The sequence below is a fragment of the Lathamus discolor genome, chromosome 5, assembly GCF_037157495.1.
Source record: "Lathamus discolor isolate bLatDis1 chromosome 5, bLatDis1.hap1, whole genome shotgun sequence".
NCBI lineage: Eukaryota > Metazoa > Chordata > Aves > Psittaciformes > Psittacidae > Lathamus > Lathamus discolor.
The window spans coordinates 108,967,984-108,992,404 of record NC_088888.1 but is presented as its reverse complement, the minus strand read 5'-3'; the positions used below and the strand labels follow the sequence as shown (position 1 = coordinate 108,992,404).

Genomic DNA, 24,421 nt, shown 5'->3' with positions numbered 1-24,421 from the left:
TATGGAAAATGGGTTTCTTGAATGCCTTTTGCCTCTCCCTTGCTCATAGCACGGCGCCTTGTTACCCTCCAGCAAAGGCAAGAAGTTCCTAAGCCAATTTTTCACTGACACTCTGCACGCTGCTGGCTGCTCTGCTCGGTCTGAGCAGCTGCGAGAGGTTGGGGAGTCTGTGGGAAAGGTGTCTGCCTGTCTTCAGCTGCATCGAACACGCTCCTAGCACTTGATAAATGATTCTGCAGCTGTGGTAGCGGCTCCATTCTGCAGAGACGGCTGGTTTAGATTCCATCTGAAATGCATTTCAACTTGTCTGCCCTGAAGTTTCCCTCCAAGGTCTTCAGCCAAAAGTCAGCTTTGTTTTAGAGTGAAAGTTTCGAGGTTAACTGAACAGCGCTTCGGAGATGGGGATTTAAGGGATTTAAGTCATGAGACCTTGCAGATTTCGTTAAATGCACTGCTACGTTGTGCTGGGTTCAGCTGTAACAGTTTTTTCTCTCCTTAATAGCTGATGCAGTGCTGTGTTTCTGACTTCAGTCTGAGAACGGTGCTGATAACACACTGACGTTTTTAGCTGTCTTTTTGCAGGTCAGTTCATGGAGGTTGCGCTCTTCAAGACCAATGAAACCCAGTGGTTCCCTGGACTTTAGTGAGCTGCGTTGAGCAGTTGTGCCACTACTCCCAGATCTGGCAAGTCACAGATTTTGGAGCATCGGAGCCCCTGTCAGGGAAGCTTTACATTACATTATCAGATAAAACCCGAGTGCTTTTCATAAACCCACTATTGTCTGAGTGTGCTCAATGAATAGAATTGGGAAAGTGCCTTTAACTTGGTTATATAGGTTTTCTCCTCTGCTGTTCCCTTACAGAAAATTACCCTGATGAATGGTAAGTTGCTTTTGCTTAACTGAGTGTCCCTTCAACTGCAGTGGTTACCTCAGATTTGTATGGCAGATGCTGCCAGCTTCAGATGGACCCTGTCTGGTTTGGAAAGTCCTTTCCAATGAAGCCTTCCCTTTCTTATGGGGCTTAAAACCTTGCTGTGTTTTTCAGTATGCTCTACCTCAGGTACACACTGAAGAGCCCAGCTATTACCCTGGAAGACCAGGTCCAGATGAACCTTGATAGAAAAGAACAATTACATTCATTGTGTTAATGACCATTGGTTTTTTGCGCTGTGTGATAAACTCGGTGTGAGGCTTTGTCTGAATTTTTAAGATAGTCTGGTTTTCATGTCTCACAGGGCACATTCCTTACGCTGTATTGCAACATCTGCTCACCTCAGAGACCTGTGTGAGCTTGTTTTCATACCAGGTTGTGTGGCTTTTAGAAAAGCAGACCATGATTTGCTGGACAAAGAAGATTTACTGTGAACAAGCTCTCTTCTACTTGCCTGATCGTTGTTTGATGTGCTGCTCCTGTTTAGACTGGAAACTTGTCATTAACTGCACTATTTTTGCATCTTGTTTCTATAGCCTACGTGAAATGAACCCCTGTGTCTAAACCTGCATTCTCAAGACCAGTAAGGAAAGAACACTGGATGCTGTGTGCACCCCAGATACTGTCAGTGGGTTGAGTTCTGCAAAACCAGCTGCTGAGGGTATATAACATTTCCCTTCTGCCTTTGGTTTTGGCTGTGGTCACTCATGTTTGTTACAGGATGAATGCATCAGGCCTTTATAGAAGCTGTGAAGAGCAGGGAGATTGGTTGGGACTTACTGTTTGTGTCCTGAGCCTTCCGTGTGAGCTCTACTGGAAAACCAGGAATGTCAGCAAAAGAGAAGTGAGTCACTTTGAATTAGTGCACCTGCCTGTCCCAGAGATCTCTGCGTATCCACTCCAAGGTGTGAAAACCCTGCTTAAGGGCAGTCAGATTGATGTGGGTTTCTTGGCAACATCATGGCCTTTGTACAGGCAAATGTTCATGAAGGGTATGACTTGGGCCCTGATTTTTCCCTATCTGGCTTGTTACCTATACATGCAAATATATCTCAAATCATTGTTCTTATATCTGTGATCTATCCATCCATTTGTTTGCTTAGATGTGAAGCTGCAAGACAGTGGGTAAATGGGCACGTATAGGAAAGTCTTCGGGAACAAATGAAGCTGTTTCCTTCCCCAGAATAACAAGCACATCTCTTTCCTAGATCTAGGAATTCCTACTGGCTGCTTGCAGTGCAGGTCAGGGCTCCTTGAGGATTATGTAATATTCAAAACTTGAATCAATGACCTTATTGATACATTTTCAGGATAAACAACTGTTCCCTTATAGTTTCTTGGATATTAAATCACAAACCAGAATGGGTAATACCAGAACTGCAGCATAGCTTTATAAGTAAACAGAGCGAAATGGCAAAGGCTTCAGAGCTGCAGAAGTAGCAAGTAATGGGGAGAGATTCAGGTGCTAAGTATGAAGAGAGGGGTCTTTAAGCCTCTCTTTTTGTCCTGAGACAGGATCCAGTAAAGGCACATCTCTGTTGATGGGGCTTACCTAACCTGCTCTTAAACGTCTTAGCGACTGAACCTCTGCTCTTTCTGCAAGTGATCTTTTTCAGGGTTAGAACTAGATGAGATTTAAGGTCCCTTGTGACTTAAACCATTCTGTGCTTCTGTGATAATGGTGTCTCATCTCTCTTGTAAAACCCCTCACCATTAAGGTGGAAATTAGCATCATGGATATAACAGAAACCATACAAAGTATCTGCCATCAGTGCATTAGCAGTATTCATGTGTCTCACATTACGGTGGAGGAATACCTGTCTCTAATGGGAGCTGCTCTTGTGGGATTATTGTCCTGCATTCCCAAAAGGGCGTTGACTGTAAGAAGGGAGCAACACAAATCATCTGGGGAGCAGTGGAGGGCTTATCCTGGTAAGCTGCAGTGCAGGGTGTTGTACACCCCTCTAGGCAGAGAAATGTGACTGCAATCACTAAGATGTGTGCACCCGCTGCTGGAGCTAAACCTGCTGCAGAAACTGTGGCTTTCTCTGCCTGGATAAAACTTTACCTTTCAGGCAGTGATCTCACACAGTGCGTTGAACAGCCAGCACGCACCTCCTCAGCCTATCTCAAGGGCTGAGATCTGTGTTTTCACTTTGTGGGAGCTCACAAGAACTGGAACTTTGCAGGTGAAAGATGTTGAAAACAAGGCATCCGTGGTTCACCCATTGCTTCACCTCTCACCTAAAGAAAAAGAAAAAAGGACAAGGCACATCTAACTGAACCAGAGCATCAAGCTCATTCTTTCAATTACAAGAATGACTTCTAAATAACATCTTCCCCATTTATTCTCCTCCAAGGAAATGGTGACACACATGTTTGGGTGCAAAAGCAGTGCCAGTCACTCACAGAGGGAAGAGTACAACTGACTTTGATCAGGATGAGGTTCTCCTTTGCCTGCCAACACAATGTGACACCTTCTTGTGCATAAGCACAGCCTGTGTCAGATCTATTGGGTATGATGAACATCAGGGTTAAACCAGTTCAGTGCCACAGGGAAAAGATGTTTCTCCTTCTCACATTCTGTGTGGCTGAGCTGTCAGCAAAGTGAAGTTCAGTCTCCCTCCTTGGTGACTCTTTGTGGCTATGTTGGCACATTTGGACACAACAGGAACAACTCTAGAATTGACAATTCACCCAGTAGGACTGGCTGCTGTGGTCTGAGTGGCATACGAACATACAAAGTCAAGGCAAAAGTCCTTGGTAACCTGTCTCTTGACAGCAGGCAAGGGCAAAAGCTTGTAGAAAAAAGCATAAGAATATAAGAGTGCAACCTGCTATACAGTGATCTTACAGTACTATGTGCCTCTTGTCCTCTGGTGATCATGTCTTATTACATTCTGCAGTTCATGTGAGTCTTCTGAGCTAACCTCCTAGCACTACTTTCAGATCAGGATGATCCCCTGTGGTGATATCCCCAGCAACATTATATTATGAAATTAAAATTATAAGGAGAAATAAAATAAATCAGGCTGTATCCCTTTTTCCTTGAGTGGAGACTCTATAACTTCGTTCCCCTCATAACTAAGCTGTGCTGTTTTTTTTTTTTGTTTGATTTTATTTGGTTTTCTCCCCAAGTTGTATGTTACAGTCTTCAGCTATACATATACTTCAACTATACGTAGTCTTCAACTACATGTGTAACATGAACATTCAACTGTTGCATGCGCTATATCTTATGGTTATTGCATCTACTTGTTTGAGGGCAGAAATGAGGTCCAAATCAGTATTCAACAGTAAACATGGTGAATCACCTGCCATTCCCAGTGAGCATAGATCAGTATGGCTCTATAGGTTTACCCAAGTGAGTAACCTAGTCATGGAAGAATCTGCTAGCATCTATATTGTGATTGCTGAAAGGCTGCGTCTTGTTCTTTCTGCTTCCCATGAGCTTTGCCTGGCTCAGTCCGTGTGCTCAAGGGCTGTTCTGCACCATCCACACTCCTGGTCAGGACTGCAGTTCATTATTGATACAACTAGTTCTTCTAGGCTATATCACCAGGTCCTTGACTGCCCAGACATTGGAGAGGTTTGTCGTACATAAATGATCTTTCAGTTTCTAATCATCACCTTTGTATTTCAAGCTATCTTTGCTGTCTTTCTTGACTTTGCATCCTTCCAGTGGCTCCTCTGCATGAATAGCTGCTGAGAGTTATTCTCCCTTCACTAGACTGTGGTTTCCAGTGTTCCTACTCTTACTGAAGCCACCAGCTCAGTGGCAGGATAGGGCCCTTAGGTTCTATAGTGTTTTGAGCAAGGTTGTGCTTCCTGAAAGAACAATAGCTCCCTCTTTCCCAATCAAGGCCAGCGTCTCATCTATATGCATTGGCTTCACTGACTGAGGCCACAGCCCAGTAGAATGAGTCACCTTGGTTGGTCTTAGGTGCAGAAACCAATGTAGGAGGGACTTTGCCAAGTCAAGAGAATCTTTGCTGGAACAGACTGTAGGAATTGTTGTGTTTGTGCTATCTGCACAGCCTGACAGTTGTGACACCATGCTCAAAGCTGCAGATACACCCTATCAGCACACACATTTAGAGCCCCAGCTGACAGCTGTTCAACAATCTCTTGTGCAGCTTCCAGCGTATCGTGCAAGAGAGTCTGCTGCTGATTTTGGCAGGAGATGGGGATAGCTATTCCAAGAAGAAAACTCATCCTATCAACATGCTCTTCTAAGTAGGAGGCTGTGTAGAGAGTAAGGTTAATGGAGCTTCAGGTGCACAGCAAGGATCCCATTGGGTGTAAGACTCTGTGCTAAGGCTAAACAATTATAATTCTTACTATTAATCAAACATTCATACATTGTTAGACTCTACATGTAAAAACTAAAGCAGGCTGAAGAAGAGAGTTCACTTGATGTCAGGTACATTGAGCTGGGACAGGACAGCACTTTTCATTGGAGACGTTTTACGCTGTTTTGGAACACAACTGGTAGATTTCTATACAGGACAAGAGTGCAAGACTGCATGCTTCCCTGGTTATTAACCTAGCTTCAACATTTTTGTCTCAACCACAGGAATGTGCCCTGTGATCTGACAAGCCCTCTGCAGAAAATGCAGTTCTACGTCTTCCCTTCCCATGCCCTCCAAAGCAATTTGTGCTGAGGATCTGGAGCTGTGCTTCTTGTTTACGAATTCTGCCCCTTCAGTTTCTTTTCTGGGGAAACGAGCTTTGTTTGAAGCACCTGCCCAGATGTTTCACACAAATGGCAGAGAAGACAACTTCTACACATCTTTTTCTTACCCTCACTCGCTGTGAATTGGGCTCTGGAGTGTCAGATCTCTCCAAATCAGAGAAGTTCCAGAACTTCCAGAGGAAGCTGCATCCCTGGCAGTGTTCAAGGCCAGGTTGGACGGGGCTTGGAGCAACCTGGTCTAGTGGAAGGTGTCCCTGCCTGTGGCAGGGGGTTGGACCTGGAAGAGCTTTAAGGTCCTTTCCAATCCAAACTATTCTATGATGCAAGTTGGTCCCACATTGATAGCCATCTGCATGCTCGGGCTCTGGACTGTCTCCCTTGCCTCAGGTTACAGTTTGCATCATGCAGTGCTGATCTCTGTTGTATTTTTGCACTGGTGTTTTTCCTTCTTCCCACATGACTGGGAGGTGCACAGGTAGCTAGAGCTAAGGGCTCCCTCGGGGACAAAATAAGAGCCCAAAAGGATCCCATGTGAGAGCCTGGGATTGCACAGGAAGTGTGTTACCTGAGGCACCAGGATCCCTGCTGGCACTTCTCTGACTGCAAAACCATGGAGCAAAGCCCACAGTGAACTCTCCTGGAAAGGCTGCTAAGTCTCCCATAAGAAATGACTGCATACAGCAGCCAGCTCATAGAGTCATCAGGGACCTCCGTACACTAGTTCTAACCATTCTCTAACCATTTCTCCAATGGTCTTATCCACTCAGTCTCTCCAGAGCTGCTCTGCACTCCTCTGCCTGCCCCAGGGCTTTGAGTCTCATCTCTTCTGTTTCTCAGCCCATCACGTGCCATTTGTTGCCCCCATCTTTTGTACTTCTCCTCTCCAGCCCGCCTCTGCGTGGTTTACTTAGAGCAGATGTCCTGAACTCTCTGTTCTTGTCTGCAAGTCATCCCACTGAAAGGCAATCCCGTTTGTTGGGGCTGACACGCAGACACTCCCCAAACTGATGAGATGATACATGGGGCAGTGAGGACAATGCTGCACCTTTCCTGGGGGGTACTGGCCAAACTTCCCTCTAGAGATGGGCCTTAGTTGGCAAGAACTGCAGAAACCCTGTAACATGGAACTATATGAGCTTTAAGGTCCCTTCCAACCCAAACTATTCTATGATTCTGTGTTTCTAGTTCATGGTTCAGTCCAGGCACTCATCATTTCCTAGACAGCTGGGAAAGCTGCCTGTAGCAGTGTGGAAGGTGAAGGCGATAGGATTTGCGTGATGAGCTTGAGCAACACTCCGAAAACAAGCTCTGAGGCCTTGATACCAAACAAGCCTTGGGGCGATAAGCCAGGATGTTGGTGTGACAAAGAATTCCAGTTGAAGGGCTGAGGACATGGCAAGATGGGAAGCAAGAAGGCGGAACTGTCGTCGCGTGAACAGCGCGTGATCAGCATTGTGATTGGACTACTGTGCGCGTGTTTAACCTAGGGGTTTTTCACAGAATCCGGGGAGATTGAACGTGGTGTGCTCGTGCATGTTGGGAAAGTACCGAACAAGGGGGTAAAAGGGCTTGATTATAATAAAGCTTTGTCTCGGTATCCTCACCAACCTGAGTCCGTGTCACAGTATACCACGTAGCAGGAATTTCCTAATGAGCAGCCAAGATGGGTTAGAGAGCCTGGAGCATCTTATGCAAATATTTGGGCTTAAATCTGATCCTGGGTCACACTTCCTGAAACTCTTAGTACTGGTGTGCTAGGTCTTCCTGCAGCTGAGGAAGCAGGGCTAGGTATGGGAACCCCACTCCTAAATCAAGGTTCTTCATCTTTTTCCGGCTGAGGAAGGAGGTGGTTTCTGACAGCAAAAGGTGCTGCCAACAGGGGAAGCTTATGTGTCATTCCCCTTTACAGGGGAGCATTGTAAGTGGACCAGTACGATGCCTTGTGAAGGACAAAGGGTACAAGCTGCTGGCAAGCAGGACACTGTGATAGATCATTGACTTGATGGACCATGGCAAGTCTTAAACAGGGATGCAGCCAGCAGTGCCTACTTTCCAATAGAAGTTAACTGAATCCTCCTCTCACTGAGCTGATCGTCTCAAGTCTTCTTGTTGCCAGCAGCGTTGGTACAAAGACCCTTCTCCTCCTTTCTTATGTTAAGATGCACTTCTAGCAAACGTCGCTACTTTCCCCCCTCTCCTTATTCCAAGCGCTTCTAGCTTTCACAATCATAAAGAGCATTAACTCCCCACGCAACCCTGAAGAATGAAGTCTTTGAAATTGGATTAGCTTGCCACAGAGACATTTATAAGACTTTTTTTCCCCTTCCTTCCTGCTTAAGAATTTCACCTCTTGGCAGACAGGTTGGGGATTGTTCTGTAACAGCTTAGCTACATATAATTAGAGGGAACAAAATTATGTGTGAAGCAGATACATTATCCAGTGTGAATACTACAGGCTTACCTGAGTTTGGAAAGCATATGGATGAGTCTGTGGAGGAGAAAAACATTTATGTTGACTGACTGTAGATATACTGAATGTATAGATACCATGTCTGGTTCATAAAGTCCTTCATATGTCAATCACAGAGGTCTGTGAGAATATCGTGGGGAAAGAGCTGCGTTAGAGACAAAAAAATGGACTAGGATGGTCTTTGCTTGATTTGATGTGGTTGCTTTTACGTCTTAGTTCAGTTCACTTGGTGATGGACAATACCTGCCTAACCACCACAAGGAGCAGAAGAGGATGTCACAGAGTTTTGCAGACTACTCACTTTATATTAAAATGCTGTTTTTCAAGGTAATTTATTATAAGCAGAAGACTGAGGCATAAGGAAGCTAAGTGCAGTAATTACGTTTGTCAAGTATGGGTCATTTCTGTTGGCTGGATCCACTTGATTGCTATTCATACAATGGTGTCTTTTGTGTGTGATTGAGCTTACCAGTTACTGTTTTAAAAATGATTAGTTCTGGCCCATGTATATCCTGACTCTCAGCAGCACTTACTTGTGTTTGAAGGTGTTCCTCAAGGCAAATCATGCTCCTCATTTGACCTGGATTTCATATTTAAACATCTCATTTGGAAACATTGCCTTTTTTTCCAAAGGCTATTGTATTTCAGTGTTTTGTGGGTGACAGGCTTTCCATCTTGCCTAACCTCTGCACATAAATAGGTCACAAACTGTTCACAGTGAGGGGTTAAAACACCTTCAAGCTTTTGCTTGTTCGTCTTCCTCCATGTAGAAAGGCAAATGTCTAATAGTTTATTTATTCCTGAAATCTTGCCATCAGTGTTCTGCTATTAATTGCCACAGAAGACAGTTACCATGGTCTTAGAAATAGTCCCCTTCCATCTTCTTCATGATGGAGTTCCCGATTCCTCTTTTTTTGTTGTTGTTGGAATGCTCAAAAGCCTTTCAGTCGCTTTAACTCTGATAAATGCATCTGCTCCTGAACCTCTGTACGGATTCCTTCTTGGAGGTAGAAGAATTTTCAACCTGTTGCTGACCATTGAACAGTCTTATTCCCAAGTGCACAAATCCTGCAGAACTCACCATTTTGCCAGGCCATCTTCAACAGTTGTTAAATCAAAAGGTTTTCTTTGGCAAAATCTGCTGGTTGCTGGCCCTCCTTCTCACCCAGAGGGATCACCACCAGCAGCACCCATCCTGCTCAAGCAGTTGAGCAACAGGTCACCCTGTCCTGAGAGATTTACTCACCATATCTTGAATTTGTTCCTTAACCGTACCTTGACTTTTCACAGCCAGTCGGGCTTTGTGACATTCTGACCTTTCAGCCCCATATGGAGGATGCTTTTTGGTTAGAAATTTATTTCCTTTGGCATTTGCAAAGGGGTGACCCTAGGGCCAGGTGGAATCATGGAATCACAGAATCATGGAATGTGTTGGGTTGCAAGGACCTTAAGATCACCTAATTGCAATCCCCTGCCAACTGCCACCAGACCAGGTTGTTTCAAGCTCCGTCCAACCTGGCCTTGAGCACTGCCAGGGATGGGGCAGCCACAGCTTCTCTGGGCACCCTGTGCCAGGGCCTCAGCACTCTTTCACCTGCCCCTACAGCTCTGCTTGCCTCAGAGCTTCTGTACTGCAGCATGTCCTGAATTCCTCTTTGCAAACCTAACCTCATGCTGCGCTGTGTTATCGTACCATAGCTTGTGGTATGACAGCAGTCACAGCTGGTGACTGCTGACCTTGTGACTTCGTGCTTCTCCAGCGTTCTCTCTGAACCACCGATAATAAGGAGCATCCGCCTGCAGTGCGTGGCTGCGCTCAGGTCTGGGGGATGCTCACCCCCCTCACAAGGATGAGCCTCGCAAGACATGACATCATGGCCGAGTGGCATCACTCTAACGTCACATCACGCCCGTCCCCGGCAGGCGGGGACATCAGGCTGCAGCCCCGCCTCCCGCAAAGCCCCGGGGTTACCCTGGAGCGGTACCCATCGCCGGGATTGCGTTATCCAGCGCCGGGAGAGCGGTACCCAGCGCCGCGGGAGGTGATGCAGGGAGGCCGGAGCCGGAGCTCGGCGGGGCCCGCCGGTGAGCGCGGGGCTGTGCCCGAATGAATGAGGCGTGCGAGGGCTGCGGGCGGCCGATGCGGTCAGCGCGGAGCGGCGCCGGCCGCCCTGCACCACCGCAGCGCCGGGAGCGGGCGCTGGGCCGGCTTCCCCGGCCACCCTGCCCGGGGTAACGGCGTGAGGTGCTGCTGCCCGTTGGGGCCGGCCGCGGGAGTGTCGCGGTGCTCTTCCAGCCCTTTCCTGGCGCTTTGGCTTCTCGGCGGGGGGCTGATGCGGCTTCCTTTATGCGCCTGACACACACCCGCCTCTGCTTCATCTGCGGAGGCCTCATGTAAAGTAGATCTTTTCTTATCTGCTCCAGGAGCATCATGGGCCCTCGCACTAAAAGGGGGCAGGTTCAGGCTGGATGTGAGGAAAAAATTCTTTGCAATGTGGGTGGTTAAACACTGGAACACGTTGTCCAGGTGTGGTAGACACGCCATCCCTGGAGACATCCAAGGCCAGGCTGGATGTGCTTCTGGGCAACCTGATCTAATTGAAGATGTCCCTGCTTATTGCAGGGGGGTTGGACTAGATGACCTTTGAAGGTCCCTTCCAACCCAAACTGTTCTATGATTCTGCTCTGTGATTCCATGCTGCTCAGTAGCTGGTGTATATAATTTTGGGGTTGCTGAGGTCAGATTTCTTGTCGTTCCCTTGGTGTTTCGGGCTGACATAATCTCTTGGCAGGCTGTGCAAGGGATACGGCATCGTCCCACCATCTTGCGTCACCTGTATAAAACAAGCGGCGGAGGTTGTGTGTGTGTCAAGGTTTTTTTAACTGAGATTAGCCAACAGCTGCCTGCCAGACAGAACAGGACAAGCACTGCCACTCCTCTGCCCTGGCACATCCACCATGCCAGGGGACGCAGGGAAGGATGCAGTGTTCCCTTACCTCAGTCCGGGGCTTTCCAAGCCAGAGAAAATGCCAACAAAGGGTGTGTGATGTCCTTAGAGGCTGTGTCAACTCTTGGTTGAGCTGAGAGGATCTCCCAGTTGTTGCGGCTTGAACACTCTAAATGTGGTGATCCGATGGACTTCCCGGTTGGCAGCACCAGGGAGTAAGGCTTTCCCATGGGACACACAAGGTGGCATGTGGTTCGTCTTCTGGATGCCCATGGCAGGTGGTATCTTGCCACTCAAGCTATTCCTGATACAGATAGAAGAAGTAGAGGAGCTTTCCAGTGCATAAGCCCTTCTTCTTCAGGGTGAAAGCAGAAACTGGTTTTGGAGAGAGACATGAGTGGAGAGCAATAGCTGGGAGTTGGGTGCTTGGTGTGGACCGTGTGCCTGCGGATGTCTGCAGGACCCTGTGCCCAGGGAGTATCTTAACTTTCTTTGAAAGAAGCAAGCTCTGGACTCCTTTGCTTTGCTCTGTGGAGGAGCACCCCATGGGATCTCAGCAGCTATGCGGCCCCTGGAATGCAGTGGGAGATCTGGGTTTTGGTTCTGACCTCTCTCTCTTCCCTCTCACCCATTTTCTTTGGCATTTATTGTTGTGGGATTTCCCAGACCTAACCCGTGAGTTTATTTTTTAATCACCAGAATGTTCTATCAATAGCTAACACATAAGAAACTATTAGCTTAAATAAACATGGCTTTGTCTTTCGCGTGAGCAGCAGGTGATTGCTGCTTGTAGAACACGTTGGAAATCCTGCAAAGGAACAGTAGCTGGCACTTAACTCACGAAATATCATTTTATGAGCTTGCTTCTTTCCCCTCTTCTCTCTACCCCCGTGCTTTAATCTTCTCACAAAACTCAGAAATTCCCTGCTATCAGTGGAGATCACTGCTTTGCATTCCAAGACACGTCTGCTTCGTGCTACTCCTCTGTGCTGCAACCGATCAGTTTCAAACCTGCCTTTCAGAGATGACCCTAGGTTGTGTGGTGCTGTTAGTTAAAGGAGCTGCTTGCATAGCTTTGGTGTCCTCTGCCTATCACAAGCGTGCAGGCGTTTCAAAGCCAAACAAATGTGAACAAAGCGATATCACTGGCTGCTGCTCTCATGAGCAAGCTCTTTCTTCTTCTCTTTTTTTTTAAGGTGTGGGACAACTCCTGCTTTCTGTCTGGTTTTGATTGGCTTTCAGAAGAGGCAGTGTCCTATAAATTGCCCTCGCCAACCTGCTTCTGCTCTATCACCAGCTGACGGACAGGTGAGTACAGAAAGGGAAAGATTCCAGCGTGTATCGCTTAATCCTTGACATTAGTGTTGGTTGTTGATTGAAATTAGTGAGGTAGGGGAAATAAATTCCGTGTTTCAGGAGAAAAAAGCCTCGTTTTCCGTGATCTAGGAAACAAAAGAGCTTGTTTTGAATATCAGTTTTTGTCAGTGAGTAAACCCAGTGACTGCGAAAGTAGTCAGAAGATAAGGGAGAGAGAAGAGTGTGTTTGAAAATAGGTATGATTGTTCTCTCCCCAGTTCCTAACAGTACAGAAATACTCCTCTGTAACAGTAGGATAGAGAAACCTATAGCTGGGATAGTAAGAAAGAGAAACCTATAGTTGGGGTAGTAAGAAAGAGAAACCTGTCAAAAAAAAAAAGAGAGAATGTTCTTTGTTACATCAGTTAAATGAATACTGTTTGTGTTTAGAGCTGTTAATAACTCCTTGAAGTTAAGTGGAAAACTGATCTAACAGAAGGAGCTTTTCTGTCCAAGTTACTTTTGTGAGCTGACCACCGTGTTGGGGCCAGCTTTATCTCATGGTGGGTTTGGGGGAGTGTTTTTAAGGCATATTGTTAGTTTCTTAATGGATCTGTGCGTTGGTTGGCAACTCTAGAATTTCATAGGTAGTTACAGCATTCCCCCCCCCCCCTCATATTTGAAATAGAAATAAATGCACATCATAGGTGGTGATTTTTGCATGCAGTTGTGCTGCTGGGTGAGACCGGGGCGGGGGGGGGTCAGTATCTGGTATAAAGTGTGTTTACTGCTCTTTGGAGTCAGCCTCAGCTTACATGTGAATTCTCAGCTTAAGGCTGGGAATTTCACTCCAGGTGTGCTTGGCGAAACCAGTTCAGCAGGTGGGAAAACAGCTAGCCATGAGTGTGGCATTTGCAGTACCTAACTTCGGTTTGTACGTTGTTTATAGAGCTCAAAATGCCTTTTTGGGTACTTTAAGGGGAAATACGCTGCAGCAGAGGCCAAAGAGTCTCTCTTATTGCTGTAAGAGCTGTTTATTGTCCCATTCTGAAAGAAGAAAGGTTTATCATGGTTCTTTAAAGGGCTGTCACTGCCCTTTTCCACTTTCACATGGGTTTCCTAGGAAGAAACTTGTCTTATGAGGCTGAATTGTCTGGATATGTGTGCCTGCTGCTTTCGTCCCCTGCACACCTAACTATTTTTGCACCTACTGGCTAATTTCAAGTAAGCTTGACAGGGACTGGGTCTCGAACACATCTGTTTTGTGAAGATGGGTTTGCAGGGGAAGGAAATCTCATTAGTGCCTTGTCTGAGCATCAGAGAGTGGTTGTGGTTGGAGGGGACCTCTGGAGATCGTCTGATCCACCCCTCCTGCTTAAGCAGGGCCACCCAGAGGTGGCTGCTCAGGACCATGTCCAGATGGCTGCTGAAGATCTCCAAGGATGGAGACTCCATCACCTCTTTGGGCAACTTGTGCCTGTGCTTGATCACCCTCACAGTAAAAAAGTGTTTCCTGACGTTCAGAGGAACCTGCTGTGTTCCAGTGTGTGCCCATGGCCTCTGCTCCTTGCACTGAACACCACTGAAAAGAGCCTGGATTCCTCCTCTTTGCACCACCCCTTCACATATTTATATACATTGGCATTTCCTTGCAGCCTTCTGTTCTCCAGGCTGGACAGTCCTCAGCCTCTTTTCATAGGAGAGGTGTTCCTGTCCCTTCATCATCTTGGCGCTCCACCAGAAACATAAACTGAGCTGTACTAACGAGTGGTAGAGGGTCAAGATAGGAGAAAGATGTCATGACCTCTGAGACTGAGTCCTCAAGAAATGGAGCTTCCTCATTTTCAGCACTCAAGGAATAGCTTGCTTGCTCTATTTTAGGGGTGGAGTTAGATGTATGTATGTAGGGCTGGTGTGTAGCAAGGAATTGCTAGGCTTGTGCAAAGCCTAGCAAAGACAGAGTGATTGCTTCTGTGGCACTGTGACAGGAGAGATATGGCTTTAATAGATCAAGCATATAATCAGGGAGACTGATTCCTCTAGTGGGTTTGTGGCTGTGCAGCAGAGGCTTGGCTATCATTGGGATACCAACTGACCATTGCTTCTCAGGGCAATAAAGTGAGCAAACAATTCTAAGGGCTGGGAGGGAAGTCGCATTTCAGAATAAATCTCTTTCATCAGTTTAAATATGCAAATATGCTTTTGAATGCTGCGCGTTTGGAGCATGGTACCTTATTAATCACGTGATAGGGAGTTAAGCAAGTCTTCTGTAATGAAATAGCAGGGCTCCCTAAAATATCAGAGAAAACTCAGCCTTGTCTGTTGCTGAGAAAGGAGCACACACATTAATTACTTGTTTGCTTTTCTATGCAGACTAGAACTGGAGTGGTGAAATCCATCTGCAGCAATTAGCCACTGTAATTTCTTGTTGTGGCCTTCCTCCTCCTCGACTCTCCTTATAATGCATTCCACAAGTACACATGAGAAAGGAGGTGTCAGGGTAATCTCAAACAAGCTAGTTTGAAATACATTTTTGTCTGAGAACTTCCTTATTCTGGCACTCAGTGAGAGTTAAAAGTTGTTTGAAGTGGGATAAGGAAGAATTTAAGTGATTGTGCCTTAAGAACTGTATTTGAAAGAAGTAAATGGAAACCTTTAAAAAGACCAGTTGTGGATGCACATGTGATCCTATGATTCTGTGATTCTGTGATTTATTTGGGGTACATCCTTCTCTATTTTCTTCCCCAATGTGAAAGATTTAGACAGAAATAAAACTACTGTATAGCTCAGGGTAACTTATGGATGGTTTTGCAGTGTGTTGTTATGTTAGAATCATTCCTTTTTCTGTGAAATAATTAGGGCACTTTCATTTACTCCTGGGTAAATACAACTTCTCCTTTGTTTGCTTCCAGGTACTGTTCAGCATGTGTCCAGCATTAAGTCTGAACAAAGTAGTGCTCTTGAAAGTGATTTACTGCTGCGTCTGTTGGCTTAGCTGAATCTTGGTGATGCAGTACTAGGAAGGTTTGCTGTTTCATGGCAGTCTACAGACTTTCAGTACCTGCAGTGAAGCTGTGTAATCAAGCAGCCAAACTTGCTGAATTCTGTATTTGTTGTCTTTTGTGCTTGAAATCCCAGTTTCTAGATGGTTTTAAAAGGGTTAAACTCGAACTTTATTCTCACTCTCCATTATCCTGGACTTTGTGCTGGGGCAATGGATATTTTCTTGAGCTCACTCTGGTGACCACATTGCCTCATTCATATTACTTCACAGGCTGCTTCTAACAGACAGGGCTCTCAGCTGGCACATCAGCTAGGACGTGGATTGCATCAAACTTCCTGAAACCCTTCAGAGTTTTCTCAGGAGGTGTTTAATACGTTTGATATGGTTGAGTCATTTGTGACTGAGCTTTTCTCCCGTTCTCAGAGCCTATTGGAAGGAGGAAGATGCCAGTTGTCAGAAACATGAGCCGAGCTGTCCGCCAGCTGCTACAGAGCTCTGGTTGTGGATGCGGGATTCCCGTCATTCCTGCTCGATGCGTTGGAGTCTCGCCCCGCCAGGTGGCCTCTGATGCTAGCTTTCACTCGGTTTCCTTTTCAAACTCCGATCATCCTCGGGTGCTAATCACAGGTCAGCATTCCTGTCATAACTATTCCCGCTCCAGCTTCTCCATCGAGTCCCCACTCCCTTCCTTCCTCTCTGGTGAGCAGAATACTGGAAACAAAACTACTCGAAATACGCTGGAATTGTGATGATCTTTCCCTTATGGCAATAAGACCAGAGTCCTGTCTTAGTAGGAAAGTGAACTGTCCTATTATTTTTATTCCAGAAATCTACTAAAACCAGTTCATTGGATTTTCCTTGAGAAAAAGTATTAAAGCTTTCTGACTCACTGAGAAAAATAGTATTCATTTCTGATGTGATACATATAATCTTGGATCTCTTTCTTTTGATAGCCCTTTTCCTCTGATTTTTGTCTCTTGTGCGTTGCCTTTTAGGTGGTCTTGGCCAGCTTGGAGTGGGACTTGCTAAGCTTCTGAGGTACGTTGTGATTCTCCAACTTGCTATTAGTGAGGAATTCAAGCTTTAGCCATCACTTCTAGAAGCAATATATTTCTGGAGAGTTGATTATAACAGGATCCTGGTGATGATTGCAGATATTCTCTTTTTTGGCCTAGCCAAACAAGGCTGGATTTGAGTGCTCAACAGAGAGACACAGGCTGTGATTTTATGCAGGTACTACAGGAGAGAGAAAAGTACAAACACCCACTTGAAAAAATGCATAGTCCTTTGCTAGCTGCCCAGCTGTTGGGCTTTGTGACTGCTGCCTTTTACCTTTCTGGGAATTTCAGTTGAGCAACTTCAGGAATAAGTTGCCCCATATAGTAAAGTGCAAACAAAACCAAAGTTTAGGATACAAGATCTTGAAGTTTTTATGATTTGGTGAAACATAAACTGGTGCAGCAAAAAAAGTAAGTCTAAAATACATTTCTTTTGGCTCTTTCTGTTCCCCTGCCTCGCATGCAGTTGCCTTATTTTTACCATGGTATCTTTTAGCAATGTAAGATGCTCTGAGAGCTCTTCCTGGTCTATATCATTGTCCATATCAGCTCAGCTCTAAAGTAGCGCTTGCACGTAGACAGTGTTTGTTGCAGAGGATTTGGACTGTGACCAGAAGTGAGCAAACTCACTGTGTTCAGCACCTTGCTGCAGTTTGAATATTTTCTACTATTTCTGTGATATATTTAGAAATCATTCAAGTAATGGAAGGCTGAATGTACTCCGGTGCCATCGGACTTGCTCTCTGTGACAGCCTTATGTTCCTTAAAAAAGCACAAGGCAGAGATTGCTCAGTTGTATTTTCTTTGTTGGTGTAAAAGTAGCTGCAGTTGCAGCAAGCCCAGTGGCTTTTTGCTGTCTGTAGAGGAGTGGGTTATCTCTGGGTAATGTTTCGAGAAAGAAGAGGGCAAGAAAGTCTTTCTTACTAATGTTTTTTCATTTTGTAAAGATATCTCTGTCCTTATGTGGGCTCTCACTGCTCCTAGGAGTAGTTTACTGATTTCCTAAGATGCTATAATAACATTTGAAGGATCAGTAGCTGTTGGGTTTTTAGTGCAATAACTGATTTTGTTGTGGAAATTATTGTTCCTTTGAAATTGCTCCTGCAAAACAAAATAGCAGAATAGCAATTTACGAATTATCTCAAAGACTCACTGTACCATGTGGGTATTTTTACACAGGAAACGCTTTGGAAAGAACAATGTGATCTTGTCTGACATTAGAAAGCCTGCAGATAATGTTTTTTATAGTGGTAAGTGACTGGGGGAGCATATGGGAAAAATATCTTGACTTCCATGTTGATAGACTGATTACCAAAGTCTAAATGTTAAGTGGATTAAACTGAACAAATCGCTCTTGGAGACTTCTGGATAATGCTTTCCTGCTTTGAAATCTTTCCAAGACATTCATTTCCTTTGCCTATTATTCTCTTTTTCTAAATATTTTTCTTTGCTTTTTTCCACTGCTGCTTTGCCACTTTGTTGACCAGAATAACTACTTGAGTCAAGATGAGCTTGGCTGTTTGCTCCTGCTGCAAACCAAGATGCACCTATTTTTTGGTAGGGAACAAGTTGGAAAACAAATCTGTGCTTTCTTTTTCTATGCTCAGGCATAGAAAATACTTTTAAATGGTAAGATGGATGTAGAATAGGATTTTTGGGTCCTTTTATTTTCATTAGGAACTTGCATAAGTTTTTCTTCATCATTACTGCTTAATGATGTATTTAGGTATTTGAACAGTGTACACAGAATGTTCCCTGCTTTCATGCTGTTGAGTGGATAAAACAGGAGTTATTGTATCATCAGTCTGTTGTTGAGGTAAAAGTAGCAGTTTCCCTTCATGTTTCCTCCTTATTTGCTAATTTATTGACCACTGCTCTTAGGTGTTTATTCTGCTGCATAGTCAAATCCTGAATATAGGTATGGTCAAGAAGCAGCCATGTGAGTTGAATGTAGAGCTTTTCTTTACGTCCGTTCTTCTTGGTACTCAATTTCCTACTGTTTCCATTTCTTCTAGGTCCTTTTATCTACGCAGATATCTTGGACTACAAGAATTTGCGTGAGATAGTGGTGAATAATCGGATAACTTGGCTGTTCCATTACAGCGCTTTGCTCAGTGCTGTTGGAGAAGCAAATGTCCCCTTGGCCAGAGCCGTAAACATTACCGGTATGTGACAAGGGTTTCAAGTTCATGACTCCTATAGAGGCTTGATAAGGTCCAGTGAGTGTTCTGATAAATCCTTTTGTTTGTCCCAGGTTTACACAATATTCTGGACATTGCAGCTGAGCATAATTTGAGACTCTTTGTTCCAAGCACTATTGGAGCCTTTGGACCCACCTCTCCTCGAAATCCAACTCCTGATCTCTGCATCCAGAGACCAAGGACAATCTATGGAGTCTCCAAGGTTCACGCTGAGCTCATGGGAGAAGTAGGAATTTTTAATTTTATTTATTTCTTGAAAATTCTGGGAGAACTTAATTGCTTTTGTAAGATTCCTCACTGCAGTGTTCTTTTCCCCACTCTTTCCTTCCTTCAGGCTTCATTACTCAATAGTAGTCTGAGGCAGCTCTTAAGGACAAGTATCTTTTGAGTTTTGTTAGAAAAAGCACAAAGAATTGGAAGCTGGCGAAGATCTACCTTTCAGTGTAATTTCTTCCCCTGGTTCTTTTGACTTTGGCCTGATCTGCCAATATGAGTGATATTGCAGAAATGACAGTGTACAAAGCCTTGCCAAAGCATGCTGGGAAATAATGACTTTTGGTCCTGCCTTTGTCATACAAGAAGACTCTAAAGCCCAAGCCATGAGAGTCTGTACATGCACAACATCTCTTTTGGCTTTGTAGTTTATTATAAAGATTATGTTAAAACTGATACTGTTATATACTGTTTCCTCATACTTCAAATTTATGAAGAACAGTGGCAGGCCTAAAGACTGTATTAACCTGAAAAGGCTCACGAACTCAGGTATTTTCTGTTTCTGAGCACTAGATCTAGACCCTGTATTAAGCCAATCCATATCAAGAATCCATATCAAGAATCCGTATCTACCGATGTGGATGCAAACTAGAAAAGAGCCAGTAGGGACATCAGCTACCTTATAGGGAATTAAGACTGTTCACCAGTCCCTTTCCTTTCATCCCTGTCATGGGATGGCTACAGCACAAAGGTTCATCCTGTGGCAGATTTTTCCTGTGAAATCAATGAGTTGTGAGGCCTTAGTCTTGATACATGAAGCTGTGCTTCTCTCCTCCTTCCATAGTACTATCATTACCGATATGGCCTAGACTTCCGCTGCCTGAGGTATCCAGGAATTATATCAGCTGACTCTCAGCCTGGTGGGGGAACAACTGGTAAGTGCCTTGTGTGCAGTTGTCAGCATTGCAGGCAAGGATATCAAAACCAAGCCAATACACTGTAATTTATACAGTTTTTGTAGAAATTCAATCCGTGGCAGTATGAAGCATCACTGTAGAGATGCTGCTTCAACGGCGTTACAGAACTTCTGTCCACTCCGGCCTAGGGCATAATGGTTTTGCCTTGAAACAGTATCTGAGAGATTTCAGATTATTTGCACTCATTGAGATGATTTGCTTAGAATTATTTTAAACTCTTGCGTCTTGCTGCAGTGCGCAAATACTGGAATAACGTTGGGATAGTTTGGAATTACTTACTTACACTTGTGCTGTAAAATGTAAATAATGCATAGTCCTGTGGCTAGATTTTATATGAAAGACATTGAGGGTAGTCTGAGCATCGTTGGCTATCACAAAGTGAACAACAGAGTGAGGCAGATGAGTACATACTCCCTTTGTTCTTTTCTACAGATTATGCTGTCCAGATTTTCCATGATGCCATAAAGACAGGCAAATTTCAATGCTACCTAAAGCCAGACACTCGTCTCCCTATGATGTATATTGATGACTGTCTGAAGGCGACTCTAGGAGTCATGGAGGCCCCTGCAGAGGCACTGAGCATGAGGACATACAACATAAGTGCCATGAGCTTCACTCCTGAAGAGCTGGTGCAAGAGGTGCAGAAGCATGTTCCTGAGCTCCAAGTGACCTACAAAGTAGATGAAATCAGGCAGGCCATAGGTTAGTACTGGCTTCTTTGGCAGTGGGTAAGAAAAAAACATTAGATTGCTATAGGTTAAGGACAAAAGGGAGTTTGTTTTCTTTGTACGTGCTTGCAAATTGCTCCTGTACAATTCAAGTGTTACGAATTGAAATTCAGCTTTAGTAATTCAAGTGGCCAGTGATGATATATCTTAAAGTTTAAAGAAGTTCTTCTTAAACCTCATGCTCCTTGTTTCTTCTCTCTTTTCACTGCAGCTGACAGCTGGCCGATGAATTTTGATGACAGGAACGCCCGGAGGGACTGGGGCTGGAAACATGACTATGATCTCCCTGAGCTGGTGACTACGATGTTTAGCTTCCTTGGCTCTGACTCCAGGATTGCTCAAGTTAACTGAAATACTTTCTAAGATGCTTCCAGATTTCCAAAGAGGACCGGGAAGAAATGGCTAAATTAGTTTATATTTTTCTGAGTCTGAGAGCATGTCAGTTATTAGCTTTCAGAAGTAGCAATAGAGTTGGGCAGAAACATGTTGTTGCTGGAATCTGCTATTAGATAACATCGTTTGGTGCTGTCTGCAAGCACAGCACCAATGGCAAACACAGATTTCTTGAACTTTCATACTTAAGCAGCTATCAAAAGAGGAAAAAAAAGCACTTACTGCTGGCTGATGACTCTTCAACCATTACTGCTGCCTGCCTCTTCTTTGGCAAACAACTTGGGCCAGTAATGTCACACAGGGTATTTCAGGCATATCCCACCAAGTTAACGATAGGTTTCTCATTTTTCCTGGTGGAGGATGTTAGATCGTAGTAAGATACCATCCTTTCTACTCTTTGCTTACAAAAGAGAGATCAGAAGAGCTACTTCATGATTTTAAATTGCAGGGGTTATTGCAATTTTAGTTTGAAATCAAACTTTGGTCATAGTTCTTTTATATATATATATGTATATGTATATTGCTGTAAACATTTTTCTATAGGGTATACAAGGTAACATTATTCTTATAATGCTTAAGAATGTGAAGGGGAATAGGACTTGAATTCTCATTCTGCTTTAAAAACCCAGGGTTTACAAGTTAAGCTTTGTCCTACTCTGAAAGTGCTGCTGCCTCCAGTTTACCCTTGGAGGTAGATCTGAAATCTGAGTTGTTATGTTGTTATGTGTATGTGAATCTGGGGTGTATTTCAAGCAGGCAATGCTTATGTATGGGTTTATTACTAATTGGCAACACTTTTGGTTATCCCAGTTGTTTGCTGTGCTAGTGTGATGACGTACTGCCTGGAGCAAGTTTTCAGGATGGGCTGATGATGGAGCCTTATGGTAGAGTTCCATCAGCCGTTGCAATCTGTTTGTGTTCACTACATTTTCCTTGTGCACTGTAAGTGTATTTGTAGATGCTATTTATGTCTAGCTGTCATATGCTTTTATCCTTTAGTGAGGGATCCAGAAGCTGAAACCTCCTTCTAGCTATAGCTAAGGGCTGTTCTGCTCATTGAGTTTCACACACAACAGATTCTGGGACTAATAAGGGGGTCTTAGTAGACGCGTGCAAGGAAGATATGTCGATTCAAAAGGTACTTAGGAGACATTGAGAAACGACAAACTGGAGAGACAGAAAAGCAATTTAGGTAAAATATCCTCCTCCATGGATGTGAATCTGAGCCATCAGCTACTATAGCTATAGCACGCCTTGAGAGACAGCATCTGGGAACTTTTGATTTTGTTTCTTTCAAAGAAAAAATATCTTTCCTTTTCAAAATGACTGGAAGTTCCCTATATGAAGCTCTCCATCTTTTCCGTGTTGTATACTCCAATAGTGTGTGTAGGTAAATATGTTTAAGTCTTTTTTCTACCTACAACTCGTTTGCTGTGTTTTTGTGACGATGCTTTGCTAGCTGTGAGTCTTAGTCTCTCTGTACCCCTGCGGTGTTTCTCAATAAGTGGATAAGTGACATGACCAGATTTCTGTCTCTCTGTGAAGGAGTCTGCACGCTGCAGGGAATATGTTTTCTCATGACAGCAACCTTCAAATGAAGATCTGTGGTGAAACCCAGTTATTTCAAGCGTTTGTTAAACTTGTTTTTCTCGGGTTTGTTACGTATTTTAGTGTTTCGGCTGCTGGCAAAATATGTGTTTACCAGCTCCTTAAGCTCAAAAAGCCCTAAGGTTTTGGCCTGTTATTGAAACATTTTTGTATTGTTTACATTTCTGAAAAGACAAGTTTTTAAACTTTGGCCACTGTGCTAGCTATCACATTGTTCAAGTGTAGCATGTGGCTCAATGGGTCAGCAACTTTGTGGCCCTCCATTTGTATCCTACCAGGAAAGACTGGCTCAGGTTTTGTCCTCTGCCCTGCCAGATCTCTCCTAGTGAACTTTACACTGAGCTGTCAGGTGGAGGGCTTTAATATGAGCTCAAGTGTCCTGTCCATTCCAGCCTCAATTCAGACCCTAAGGACTCCTCGTTGCCTCCATTGCACAAGATGTGTAAAATAGTCATTGACAGATCTCACTCCATTTCCTTACTTCACTTGGTTGTTTTAGGAACAGCCATTTAAGAAACCTATGTTTTGCAAATCTGAGATAAACCATATTACAATAGAGAGTTGTTTGGAGGTAACAGTGCAGTGTTAATCAGGAGATTAGATGTGTCTAGATAGGTCTGGAAGGTCTGACTCCTGTTTGAAATCCTGGTTTTCAACCTGTGATGCATGAATTTTATTTCATACCTTTCTCATTAACTTCTGTTATAACAGAGTCGTAGGTTACATGATCTAGAGTGAAATGTCCCTGACCATGGCAGGGGGTTGGAACTAGATGGTCTTAAGGTCCTTTCCAACCGTAACTATTCTATGATTCTATGCTACAGTATCTTCTGTATTACACCAATTTGATGTGGTACGAAATGTCTAACTTTTGCTACCAGTTTGAAGTTTGACTTCTGGGCAGAGACTTCTCTCATGACATTTGAGCATTATAGCTGTTTAAATTACCTATTCAGGAAAGAAAAGTTGTTAGTATTTTGTTTTTCAAATACTGTCAGTTGTGGATGATGCCTACTTTAATAAAATCCTATGCAGATGTATCCTGTTTTGCCATCCCTGTTTAGAGCATGTCAGAGCAGTGATGAAGGATCTCAGTTAGTGCTGAAGCCTTTTAATCAGCCACAGAAGCAATGCGTGATTGTAGGCACAGAGAAATACAGCCCTCTCAGTCTGTGTAGTGACTCTCAACCATTTGTATGACCCACCTGCCTTGTTAATTGATGAATTGACTCTTCTTCGGGTTAAACCCTTTTCCTCCTCCTACACCTCAGCTTTCTAATGATGGGAAGCCTTTTGGTGGAGGAAGCATTCCACTTGACCATAGTGTAATGACTAATGCAACCATTGTTTCTTGCAGAGTAGGTGAGGGTGTTACAGCACCATCCTCTTTCCAGCTGCTTCAGTTTGATAATGAGTTTATACATGCTCAGTCTGGCTTCTGTTAGTGTGATGGGTGATGGTGCTTCCTCCAAAGCTGCTGCAAGGGGGGAGAGGACCAACATTACCAGGTCCCTACAAAAAAAACAACTATTCCACTTTTCCTGTTTTCCCTCCATCCTGTTCATCAGAGATGTGAGAATATTTTGCCCTGTAATCACATTGATGCAGCAGAAACAAAAGCCCCCTAACCTGTTTGCTTTCAGTTCTTAGATGTACATCTTGGTGGCTTGCCATGGAGGCAGCAATGGGTTTTGTTGTCCTCTCTTTGCTGTTCTCATGTAAAAGGGAACACACAGAGCTGAAGCAACGCTCATGCCATGGTTATCAGTAGGTACACACTAAAAAGCTTTAAAGGAAGGTGCTTTGCTCCTTTTCAAGGTCCCAGTGCTGGTGGAGCATGCACACGACTGTGCAGGTAGAGGCTGGAAAGAACTTTATGGCCCTAGAGTTTTAAAG

General features: G+C 44.3%; 2 protein-coding genes across 6 annotated transcripts in view; both read left to right on the top strand.

The window, feature by feature from the left end:
* Positions 1-12,327, top strand: part of MTMR9 (myotubularin related protein 9) — a 45,697-nt gene extending 33,370 nt beyond the window's left edge. The window contains exons 11-12 of one of the 4 annotated variants that reach the window (XR_010613282.1): positions 583-1,594; positions 12,244-12,327. Coding sequence is in view for 2 of the 4 variants with exons in the window: in XM_065681872.1 (XP_065537944.1) it covers positions 583-657 (75 nt within the window). In the remaining 2 variants the exon portion in view is untranslated. Of the gene's footprint in view, positions 1-582; positions 1,870-6,814; positions 7,289-12,243 lie in introns of those variants that run through there. The other 3 variants (XR_010613281.1, XM_065681872.1, XM_065681876.1) reach the window with 3 other exon arrangements.
* LOC136015656 (L-threonine 3-dehydrogenase, mitochondrial-like) lies at positions 10,101-23,565 on the top strand. 2 transcript variants are annotated; one of them, XM_065681878.1, is made up of 10 exons: positions 10,101-10,184; positions 11,159-12,355; positions 15,771-15,974; positions 16,343-16,385; positions 17,585-17,655; positions 18,421-18,570; positions 18,660-18,832; positions 19,664-19,754; positions 20,229-20,498; positions 20,736-23,565. In XM_065681878.1, exons 3-10 carry the CDS (start codon positions 15,791-15,793, stop codon positions 20,873-20,875), a joined length of 1,122 nt encoding a protein of 373 aa, XP_065537950.1. In that variant the 5' UTR covers positions 10,101-10,184; positions 11,159-12,355; positions 15,771-15,790; the 3' UTR covers positions 20,876-23,565. The 2 variants fall into 2 exon arrangements, with proteins under 2 accessions (XP_065537950.1, XP_065537949.1); XM_065681877.1 differs by lacking the exon at positions 10,101-10,184 and having other exon boundaries at positions 11,068-12,355.
* Positions 23,566-24,421: the final 856 nt, after the last annotated feature.